The sequence below is a fragment of the Physcomitrium patens genome, chromosome 17, assembly GCF_059467195.1.
Source record: "Physcomitrium patens ecotype Gransden chromosome 17, ASM5946719v1, whole genome shotgun sequence".
NCBI classification, from domain to species: Eukaryota; Viridiplantae; Streptophyta; class Bryopsida; order Funariales; family Funariaceae; genus Physcomitrium; species Physcomitrium patens.
This window is the reverse complement of record NC_143426.1, coordinates 13,589,300-13,601,971: the sequence shown is the minus strand read 5'-3', so window position 1 is coordinate 13,601,971 and position 12,672 is coordinate 13,589,300. Positions and strand designations below refer to the sequence as shown.

The 12,672-nt window shown below is 35.0% G+C and overlaps 1 protein-coding gene across 1 annotated transcript; it reads right to left on the bottom strand.

The window, feature by feature from the left end:
* Positions 1-10,553: 10,553 nt before the first annotated feature.
* LOC112294144 (uncharacterized) lies at positions 10,554-12,498 on the bottom strand. Its single transcript, XM_024544345.3, has 3 exons — positions 12,247-12,498; positions 11,820-12,016; positions 10,554-11,694 (listed from the first exon to the last, which is right to left on the bottom strand). The coding sequence occupies exons 2-3, from the start codon at positions 11,909-11,911 to the stop codon at positions 11,247-11,249; spliced, it is 540 nt and encodes a 179-aa protein (XP_024400113.1). The 5' UTR covers positions 11,912-12,016; positions 12,247-12,498; the 3' UTR covers positions 10,554-11,246.
* Between the last annotated feature and the right edge of the window lie 174 nt (positions 12,499-12,672).

The window sequence follows — 12,672 nt, the reverse complement described above, 5'->3', positions numbered from 1 at the left end:
GTCTTGAAGGTTGTGACAATCGTAATGTCTCATCCGGTAGGTCAACAAATGAAGGCTCTTGAGTCGAATCCACTGGTTGTTGGTTCTCCACCTCCTGAGCGTCACAACTACAAAGAAGCTACAAACAAGAATTGAAAGTAGAATGTTATCTTGCGTAGATGTTGTTTCTTTTATAAAGAAGGTTTTCATCTTGATTTTGATGGATGTCATCCATGAAAAGCTTCCACCGCCTTTGTTGCATTTGCAAGATTCTTTATTGGCTCCCATGTGCGTTCACTAATACCATATCCGTGCCAATGGACAAGATATTCTAATTTATTTTGGCGTCGCCTTGAATCTAAGACTTCTTCTACTTCAAACTCTTCATTATTGTCCACTTCTATAGGAGGAGGTGGAGCTTGTCGTCTTCTTGGTATGTCCACTGTCTTGTATGGTTCAAGAAGAGACACGTGGAATATTGGATGGATTTTCATTGACTCTGGTAGATGTAAACGATATGCAAGTGGATTGATTTGTACAGAAATAGAAAATGATCCTAGCCTTCGATAGTCCAACTTGTCACAAGGACGAGCGGTCTTCATATTGCGATGAAGTAGCCATACCTTATCACCCAAGATGAATGATGGTTGTTCCTTTCGATAGACATCCGCATTGACCTTTTGTTGTTCTTGAGCCTCTTTTAACTGCGCCTTTATCGTTGCATGTAGCTCTGATAAATGAATTGCTAAATCTTTTGCAGCAGGATTATCAACTTTTGAAAAGTCAAAAGTATCAAGTCGTGGATGATAACCATAATTAGCAAAGAAAGGTGTTTGTTTTGTAGAAGAGTGTACCGTGTTATTGTAAGCAAACTCTACCAATGGCAAAAGAGTTGTCCAATCATCTTGTTGGTAATTAATGGTACATCTTAAATATTGCTCCAAAACTTGATTAACACGCTCTGTTTGTCTATCAGTTTGAGGATGGAATGTCGAAGATAGTTTTATATCCACTTTAAGAATCTTGAAAAGAGTCCGCCAAAACCTTGATACAAATTGAGTTCCCCTATCTGATATAATATCCTTGAATAATCCATGATAGCGATAAATATTGTCAAAAAAGAGTTTAGTTGTTTCTTCACATGTGATAGATTTTGTACATGGTACAAAATGAGCCATCTTGGTAAAACGATCTACTATCACAAATATAGAGTCATAAGAACCTGAGATTGGAAGATCCGTGATGAAGTCCATAGAAACAGAAGACCATGGTTGTTCTGGAATGGGTAATGGCTGAAGAAGTCCAAAAGGTCGATGACGAGGAGTTTTTGATCTTGAGCAAACATCACATGATTGTACAAAATCTTTAACTGCCTTCCACATTTGAGGCCACCAAAAATCCCTAGATATCAACTTCAAAGTCTTATTATATCCAAAATGTCATGCTACTGGTAAGTCATGATGAGCTTGAAGAACACATAAACGTGCTTCTCCTTCTGGAACATATAGGCATCCTTCGAAATAGAGTAGGTTATTCTTGAATTCAAATTTAGAGGAATCATGAGATTTAGAAGAATTATTCTTGATATCATGAACAAGAGGGTCTAAAGACATACTTAACTGGACTTGCTTAAGGAAAGTTAAATCAACAGTCAATGTTGATTTTATTGCTCGAAGATGAAATTGCTGTAACTTCAAGAGAACCGTTCTTTATTGCTCAAAAGCTGCATCTCCTTCTTTTGGTACAAGATAAGAACGTCTAGACAAGGCATCGGACAAACCTTGTTGTTTTCCTAGCCGATAAGTGATGATGAACTCGAATCTTGATAAAGACATGCTCCAACGAGCTTGGCGACGATTTATTACGCGTGCTGACATAAAATATTTGAGGTTCTTGTGATCCGTATATACGGTGACTGGACTGGAAGCGCCTTCTAGATAATGATGCCATTCTTGAAAAGAATCCACAATTACAAGAAGTTCTTTGTCGTAGATCTCATAATTGATTTCTGCTGCTGAGAATTTTCTTGAATGAAAGGCTACTGGATGAAGTTTTTCATCTATTCCCATTTATGATAAAACCGCACCCAGAGCAAAGTCCGATGCATCTGTTTCCATAAAGAATGCTTTGGAAAAATCAACACGATACAAGATTGGTGCAGAAAAAAATGCTGTCTTCAAAGATTCAAAAGCAACTTTCGCTTCTTCATTCCATTGGAGTTTGTCTTTACAAGTCAAATGTGTAAGTGGAGCTGCAACTCGAGAGAAGTCTTTAATGAAGATCCAATATTAGTTGGCAAATCTCAAAAAACATTGGACATCTCTTACCGTTTTCGGGATCTTCCAGTCTATAATAGTTTGAACTTTCTTAGGATCCATCATAAGTCCATCATTTGAAATGATGTAACCTAAGAAATCGACTTGAGTAGTGTGGAATACACACTTTTCTATCTTGGCATAGAGTCTTGCATCTCTTAATTTTTGTAACACACGACGAACATGAAGTTCATGTTCTTCTAGATTCTTAGAATAGATCAAGATGTCGTCTAGATAACAGACTACAAAATCGTCCAAAAACTCTCGAAAAACATCATTCATTAGATGTTGAAAAGCTGCTGGTGCATTTGTAAGTCCAAAAGGCATGACGTTGTATTCAAAATGTCCATACCTAGTTCGAAATGCAGTCTTCCATTCATCTCCTTCTTTAATGCGTACTAGATTGTATGCTCCTCGAAGATCTATTTTTGTATAGATCTTAGCTTGATTCAGCTCATCAAGAAGTCCAGATATTAAAGGTAGTGGATACCTGTTCTTGATGGTAATCTTATTGAATCCTCGATAATCAACACACATCCGCAATGATCCATCTTTTTTCTTCACAAATAGAATTGGAGCTCCTGTCGGAGATTTAGAATGGCGTATGAAATTCTTGACTAGATTTTCTTCAATATACTCCTTGAGTTCAGCCAACTCATTTTGTGATAAACTGTAGATTGGTCCGAATGGAGGTTGTGCTCCTTCTTGAAGGTCAATTGAGCAATCATAGGGACGATATTCCGGGAGTGTATCCGCATTCTTTTTTTCAAATACATCTTGAAATTCTTGATATTGGCTTGGAATGCCACTTGAAGTCTTTTTACTAGTAGAAACGGGTGTCGCATAAATAATATATGGTGATTCTTTCATAACAGCATGCAAGAAAGCTTTTACACCTATAAATACGGGTTTAATTGAATTGGACTTATGACTCTCTACTTGATTAACTACACTGTTAATTATACTTTTAGAGAAAGTAAGAGTTCCAAAAATCCAATCTATTTGAGGGTTGTATTTTTCTAACCACGATAAACCTAAAATGACTGGATTAGAAGGAGATCTAATGATATTAAATACTACAAAACTATTATGACCATTGATTATTACTTCTATAGGAAGGGTTTCGTGAGTAATATCTCCAGAAGACAATGGACGACCATCTATGACTTCTACATGAACAGGTTTAGTTTTCTTTACTAAAGATATCCTATGTCTTTCAGTAAATTCTTCATCTAAAAAATATGCTGAGGCTCCTGAATCTAACAAGGCAGAGACTTTGTAATGTTTAGATCCTAAAATAACATTTAATGTAAAACAAGGAGAGGGCTCTAAGGAGAGAATAGGACCTTTATTAGATGTTGTGCAAGGTTCCAGCTGCACAGTCCCTATTGTAGCTCGACAAACTCGTTTTCCAACATATTGTCTTCTTTTATAGCCATACTCCTCATTTTATGATTGGGTCGTTTCTTTGGATAATGTTGAGCAGTGTGCTTTGGTTCTCCACAATATAAACATAATCTTTCTTGATGACGATGAGTCTTTTCTTGCTCAGTAAGAGGTTTGAAATGTACTGCATCAGTTTGCATATCCTCTACTTCCGAATGTATGTGTTGAAGAGGTGTTGGTGTTGCCATTGAATTATAGTAACGTTGAGGTCCACTTGTACGGTTGTCAGATCGAAATTCAAAAAGGTGATTGTCACACTTCACAACAAAGTCAATTGCTTGACTCAATATTTGAGGATCAGGTAAGTTGAGTATTAATTTTTTTACCTCATATTGTAATCTGTAGAGAAATTGAGTAATAAGTGCAGCATCATCCCACTTGATATCAATTGTAAGTTGTCGAAATTGTGAAGCGTATAATGTTAGTGATTGATTGTCTTTTCGTAAAATATGGATCTTATTGGTTGCAACACGAATTGCATCATGTTCTCCATACATGGATTGAAACTCCATCAAAAAAGCCTCTAGATTATCAAATATTGGATCTCGTCATTCAAAAAAAGATGAAAACCACGATAGTGCTGAACCTGAAAGAATTGTACCAATGAATCTAACTTGCGATCCTCGAGTTGGATAGCTTTGGGGTTGAAGTTCAATCACAACTTGCACTTGATTGATAAATCCTTGAAACTTAGATCTGGTGCCATCAAACTTCTCGAGTAGGGCAATTCTTGGTTCTCTAACATTTGAAGGGTGTTCCACCATAGGAGAAAGGACATGGTTTGGTGCAGATGTTGAAGCAGCTCCAACCATTTCTATATCTTCACTTCCTACCAATCTTGTTGCTCCTTGTGCTGGTAAGTTAAGTTGATGCATCGCAAGCATTAACTCCCTCAATTGCTCTTGCATTTGTGCCATTGCACTCTTCATTTCAACAAGTTCTGCCATGATAACACTTAGAAGAAAGAAGATGTCTAATATCGCTCAAGACAAATAGAAGAGAGGACTTGAGAACAAAGAAAATACTAAGGACAATATCAGTTTAGAAGAGGGTAATCCGCAACTTTTAATATGCTTATATCTTATGAAGAAAAAGGGGTAATCCACTCTTAATCAAGATTAGACAAAGCTCTGATATTGTAAGTGTACTCTTGTCAATCTGTCAATGACAAGAACTCGATGAAAAAACAATTCAAACAAATGAGCCTTCACTCAAAGAAAGGTAACAAAATATAAATAAACAAGTATGTATATTGAAAGAAAAACTAGAATGGCTATTGCCAAAAGATAAGAAAACTAGAGACCCTTGAAACTAGACTAGAAGCAAGAAAGGAGTTGACAAGAGTGAAGAAGCCTTCGTTCTTGTCTCTATATATACTATCTAACTAGGGGCTACGTGGCGACGTTCTATAGGACCTCCAATATGTGTTGACTTTGTAGGACACATGCCTTGACTTACAAGACAAGTTTTTCTATGTGTGGGCCACATAATTAGCTTGATCTTCAAGCTAACAACATGTGTGGCACATGGCCAACTTGTTGACCACGTTTCTAATCCAAAAAGTCAATTAAAGACACCTATGAAGTCAAAGCAGCGTCTAAGAAATTTCTAGGAAGCTTCTATATTAAATATTATAGAATTAACTTATTTTTACCTACTTTTACTTACTTCTACCTATTTGTATATATAATTACTAGCTTACATGATTATATCCATGATAAAGTGCAACATTGGCATATACTTCACTTACTTGAGAAAAGATGTGATTCTTCCACTATTCACTACGTGGTCTTTTTTCTCTTCAAAAGTATTTCTTTTTATTTGAAAAAGATTCATCTTATTGCACTCTATGCTATCTTGCAAGCTTCTTTTTCCTTAAAGCTTGTCTTTTCTCACTCAAAGGTTAGTACTCATCATCATCATCGTCATCATCTTCAACATCTTGATTATTGGTCTTAAGAATTGTAGAGGCCTTCTTCTTTAACTTCTTTGTCTCTTCACCTTCATTCACACCTCTACTATCTTCATTATCTTTATGTTCTTCTTTCTTTATTGAATTTAAAAATGTGTCCACAAATATACCATTGCTCCTACTTAGACACATTTCCAAGTGCTCACAAGTACTCTTATGTTTTAAAAATTCAACATCATAATCTTTGATAATCTTCTTGGTATCCAAACACATTATCTTGTATATATTAGTACCTTTATAATATCCAAAAGACATACATTTTTATCTTTTGCATTAAATTTGGACCTCATACAATTTGGTATCTTTGTATAAGCAATACATCTAAAAGTCTTTATATATGAAACTCAAAGTTTCTTCTTACTCCATGTTTTTTCTAGAGCCATTGATGTGAATTCACTTGTACAATACTTATTCTTTGTATACATTGTATTAACCATGACTTCTATCCAAAACTCATGCCTAAGATATTAAGCATATATCATATTCCTTGCCATCTCCATAATGATTTGATTTGTTCTTTTAACAATTCAATTTTGTTGTAGAATATAAGGAGAGGATATTTGTCTTATAATACCTTGAATCTTCAAGAAATCATCAAAGTACTTTGATAAATATTCACTTCCATTGTCTTTGAGCAACACCTTGATCTTGCAATCACATTGTTTTTTGACAAGTACCTTAAACTCCTTAAATCTTGAAAAGCACTCACTCTTGGATTTGAAGATGAAAATCCATATCTTCTTTGAAAAATCATCAATAAATGTGACAAAGTACCTTGCTCTTCCAATTGATAGCATTCTTATTGGTCTATAAAAATCTAAATGCACAATCTCCAACAACTTACTTACACATATTGCAATTCCACTTTAAAATGGAGCCTTTGTTATTTACCTTGGATACAACCTTTACAAGTAAGAATCATGGCATTCTTGCATGATTGTCTAAGATCCAAGTCACTTATTATGGATTGGAGTTTTTTCATATTCTTAGCATTTAAATGACCAAGGCATTGATGTCAAATGCCAAATTTATATTGATTGTGTGAAAACTTAGAAAATACAGCTACTTCAATTCGAGTCACCTTCTTATACTTCATGAAGTAGAGATTGTCATCTCTAAAGTCCTTAACAATATCATCTCCATTCAATGTCTTTACAATGTATCCATTTTTATGAAATTGCATCTTACAACCATGTAAAACTAGTTTACTCACAAAAAAAAGGTTTTTCCTGATCTTGGATACATGCAAGCCATCCATCAATCTGATCTTCTTGACTTGTTCTCCTACAACAATCTTCAATATAATGGAATTCATTCCATTCGCTTCTACCATGCTATTGTCTCTTATAAAAATATTTGTTGCCAAAATTTCTTTATAAGTATCAAATGAATACTTATATAAAGTTATATACTTGATAGAACTTGAATTATCAATCCACTTAGATATGGTAGCCATAGAAGTGCCTTTACTTGCTATAAATACAAAATCATCTCCTACAAATTGCTCATGTACATTGTTGGTATTTTTTCTATCTTTTCTTTTTTGTCTTGTAGGAATTTCATGCAAAATGACTTGATTTTTTATAAATGAAGTAAGTTCTTATATTTCCACTTAGTGTCACGGCCATAATCATGTAAGCTAATAATTACATATAGAAATAGGTAGAAGTAAGTAAAAGTAGGTAAAAATAAGTTAATTCTATAATATTTAATATAGAAGCTTCCTAGAAATTTCCTAGACGCTGCTTTGACTTCATAGGTGTCTTTAATTGACTTTTTGGATTAGAAACGTGGTCAACAAGTTGGCCATGTGCCACACATGTTGTTAGCTTGAAGATCAAGCTAACTATGTGGCCCACACGTAGAAAAACTTGTCTTGTAAGTCAAGGCATGTGTCCTACAAAGTCAACACATATTGGAGGTCCTATAGAACGTCGCCACGTAGCCCCTAGTTAGATAGTATATATAGAGACAAGAGTGAAGGCTTCTTCACTCTTGTCAACTCCTTTCTTGCTTCTAGTCTATTTCAAGGGTCTCTAGTTTTCTTGTCTTTTGGTAATAGCCATTCCAGTTTCTCTTTCAATATATATACCTGTTTATATATATTTTGTTATCTCTCTTTGAGTGAATGCTCACTTATTTGAATTATTTTTTTTATCGAGTTCTTGTCCTTGACACTTAGACTTGAATAGCTCTATTTGCCTTGTTTTGAAAGAAGGGCCAAATCTTCACTTTGAGGCTCTTTTTCTTTCTTCTTAGTCACTTCATAGACAAGTCTTGCTATTACATAGTTCATTGTAAGTTCCTTTAATTTGATGGACTCAAATACCACAATGAAATAGCTGTAGGACTGGGGAAGGCTTATAAGAAAGATCATGACAATATCACTTTTGTGTAAAGGCTCGTCAACAATTGCTAGTTGGTTTGCAAGAGACCTTATCTTATTGACATGAGCTATGAAGTCATCACCATCTTCCATTTTGCAATTGAAGAATTTCTTCCTTGTGAAGATGATGTTGGACAAGTTCTTGCTCTCATACATATTGTAAAGAGTCTTCTATACTTCTCTTGGTCCTTTGTAAAAGATAATGTGAGATAAATTAGCTTCATTCAAATTGGTGGCAATTATACCATAAGCCTTCTTTTCACATCTTTTGAAGTCCTTCCACTCTTTAGTATCTGCAGGTATATTTGGAGGTTCTTCACTTTCATCTACAATATTCCAAAGGTCCAAAGATGTCAACAAAATTTCCATTTTGACCTTCTAATGGTAAAAATTTTTCCCTCTAAACTTTTCAATTACTCTCAAACCTTCACCCTCATTAGAAGCTATATCTAAAAAGAGTTCTATTAAAAGATATCAAAAAAAGAAGTCTCTATGTGCTCAAAATCACCAAAACAATTTCATACTAGTAGAATCTTAGAATACCTTCTTGCAAATTACCATTAGAAGCTTCTAAACACTCTTAATTCAACTTGTTAGAAGCTTCAAAACACTCTTAATTCAAGTTTTGAAGCTTTTGACAAGTATGTTCACTCCAATGAATCTTAATATCAAGATCTTTTATTCTTTTAAACCAAATATTTCACAATATACACAAGGTAAGTGAAACAACTTCAATAATACAAAAAAAAAAAAAAACAATATCAAAGTCTTTCTATAAGATCTTAAACTCACAATTCTACGAATTAGGAATCCACAAAGCAATATTAAAAATCTATAAATTCAAAATCAGCACCTCTTCATGCCAAAGCTTAAATTTAGATTGTACAAATCCTAACATCAATAAACACCATAAGATCTATTCTACACAAGTACAACCACTAGAGAATGATATCAACTTACTTGAATGGCACTACAAAGTATGTGTGGACTCATAACCTATTGAAGAAATACAACAAGCAAGGCACAAGTAAGTAGAAATTAGAAATATTGTACACAAGAGAGATGTGGAATGAAATATCTCTCACTTCCAATATCCTTTATTTATAAGAGTAATTTATATTTATTGTAGTTGAACTTCATCTATAATCAACTTCATCCAACTTTGCTTCATCTAACTAAATCCTAGATTCTTCTTAATATAGCCGCCACTTAAAACCCTAGTTGTCATAATAGTAACTTATTTTCATTCTTTTACCATCTTTTAACCATATTTAAGGTAATAATATCTTATTCTTATTTTTAAAATTATGTTAATCTTGTTTCATATTAAGATTTTAATTTTAATGATTTATTCTATTATAGACCTTTTTTTATATAGATAAAAAATAATTCTATATAAATCAAGTATCTTTTGAAAATCTTGTTTCAATTATAAATATTTTTTAATTAGATATTTTTAAATTTAAAATTTTTATATTTATAAATAAAATATTATTTGAATCAATTTTAATATGTATGTAGGTATATATATATATATATATATATATATCATTGCAATATAAAAATAAATAAAACATGTGATAAATATAATAAATAAATTTATTAAGATATTATTTGTATATTAATTTATCTTTTAAAAATTATTTTTTATATTTATTATTTATTTATGACTTGTAATTAAAATAACGAACACAAAAAAAATGTATAAGTTATCAATAAAATATCAAATAAAATATCATCATTGGATTTAATCTTTATAATCTTTTTATACAACAATTTATGTTGTACATTAATCTACGTTTGTTTTAAAACACATGGATATTAAAAATATGCACAATAGCATTTTAAAATATAATAAATTATATTTGAGAGATTAAAAAATGACTTTGCATATTTATTGTATCTGAAACTTATTCACAATCGTTTCAATATATTATTTTTTAAAGTTAAAAAATAAAATTAAACTTTAAATCAACTAGAGAGATAACTAGCCTCATTATTGACCAAGGAGCCACATGCACCTTATCTGAAATATTCATGGAATTGAATTTAAAATCTTGTATATAAAGAAGAAAATTTGAATGAAGATTTTGATAAAGTAAATAAGAATTTACTTGGAAATGTTTACATTGTCAATCATGCCTCTATTGTGGAAATAGACACAAAATCTTCTCCTTTATGCAAATATAGGCCATCAATTGTATATATATATATATATATATATATACACACACACAAAAGCAAAAATAAAGCAAAATAAATATTTACTAATATTTACTAATATTTTTGGTTCACTTAACACAAATTTCAACCAATATATGTGTATGTGTCTCTCTCTCTGTATATATAAACATATATGCACAAGCACAACTACACATTTTTTTTGTGTAAATATATAATTTTAGTCTTGAAATTATATGTTTTTAGGTGTTCCATCATTGCATTTGGCACTAGATTTCTTGAATTAACAGCTATTTAACTCTCGGAAGTTCCAAAGCAATAATGAATAAAACAATACAATCTAAATCTCCGCAAGCACCAAGCACAACGTACTTGCAGTGCTTGTTCTGCCAGAACTAGAGGGCCATCACAACTGATCAATTCTGTCATGCTGGAGAGAGAGAGAGAGAGAGAGAGGAAATTGCTAAAAGAAACTGGACAAATAGAAGAGATGTTCACAAAGAACAAATATAATGATAGAGCGCATATCCAGAAGGAGACATGAGTTGATCACTAAATGGGGTGGGGGGGGATTGAAAGGTGAAGTTCTTCACTAATAAATTGGCGCATCGCTCAAAGCATCTTATCATCAGGCTCACCGATGAGGAAATGTTACAGTCACCGGCATGGTACTCACTGAAAGAGTAATGTAATTGATATGAGAAGGGGCAGCAGATTGGAAGGCCTAAGTAAAGCTTGCAATTAAGTTTGGGTGCACCTGATTGCCGAGCTTGTCTGTCAGGCAGTAGAAGAAATGCAAGCCAATGGAGCTTATGAAGTGAAGAAAACTGCCGCCGATGTCACCTCTCAGCGGGATAAGATTAGGGCTGTTGCTGCCAGCAGAGAACCAAAACATCCAAGCTGACGGTGAAGAATTAAAAAATTGCTTAAAATCCCCAGAATTTTGTTTCTTGACAATGAAAAGGAGTCAATCGATTGCGACATGAGCTCTGTTAGGCAGCTGATCTCGGTTTCCAAGCCGCTTCTGCGCCCACCGAGTGAATGGCAGGAGCCAAGCATACAACACCACGAAAAGGAAAGGGCTGGAAACCAGCCACCCTAGTAATGCATGACCTATGGCGGTGACCAACTCGCCTGACGCTTTCCCTGTGAGAGCTTGCCAGAGCGCATTCTTCGACAACGCGAATGGACTGGCACCCACCATTCTTTCACCCACCCGGAGAAAGGGTACCATTAAGCTCATCTGCAAGGGGGTGGCTAGAAAATTCGCCAGCATCATCGTTGGGCCATTGCACCTCTTGGCCAGCAACGCCACTGCTATGCCGCAGAAGATGACTGTGACGCCGCAGATTGGAAATACACCAAGAGTCATGCCCAGAGCCGCCGAGAGGGCCAGCTGCTTTGGTTCCACTCCTCTGCCAATTCAACACAGCGATCTCCCTTGTGAGTGGCACAAGCATAGCATGGATCAATCAAATGGGGATGGAAAACTGTGAAGAAGATCTTTCATGATTTGAGTTCAGAAACAGGGGGGCAATACCTTCGCAGAATCACCATGACTGGCTTGTAAACCTTTGTTCTGGCCCATCGCACAACCCGGTAACTCTGCCAATTTGAACGCTCTCGCTCCATCGCGCAGGATAGTCAATCAAAGCTGTGATCGTCCCTTCCACTTATCTGTCCATCATCAGATCTTCGCTTCAATCTTCGTCCTCTTCCCGAGAGTACAATATAGACCTGTCATCAGCGGATTTAGTCGACAAGCATTACGTCAATCCCCCACAAAAATCCCAGTTCGCCTCGAGAAACATCATCATAGCCTTACTCCGAAATCATGGAAATCCACATTCCTAATCCCTAAGCCCACCGATCCAAAAAATACGATATCACGATTACGATCCCACCAGATCCCAACACATTCGAAAATCGCTGCAATAGACTGTATACCTACAACCCCACCAACCTACCTCTGAGGCTTTCAGCAGCAACGCCCAGCCATCACGCCCTACAAAATCACTGGCGCAAGCCAGAAGCCCGGGATTCAGAGTTTTTCGAGCTTGCAACCGGATGCAATCACACCAACGGACTTCGATGCAGTCTCAATAACACGAATTGAAACACTCGCTGCTATGAAAGGTTTGAACGGGTCAGATCCGTTCATTCACAACACAGATCTGACCCCCATATAGTTTATTCATGCCACGAGCGTTGTGAACAAACTATCACCACATGATTCTTTCACCTCGTTGGGGGGTACAGCTGGAAGCCTTCCCCGTGTGGCAAGGACCTGTTGGTGGAGACGAAAAAGTCCCCACGATGAACAAGACCAGTCGATGACGTGATCGTCAACTTACAGTAGCTCTGCGTGGAGCTAGCAAATCTATTATTTACTC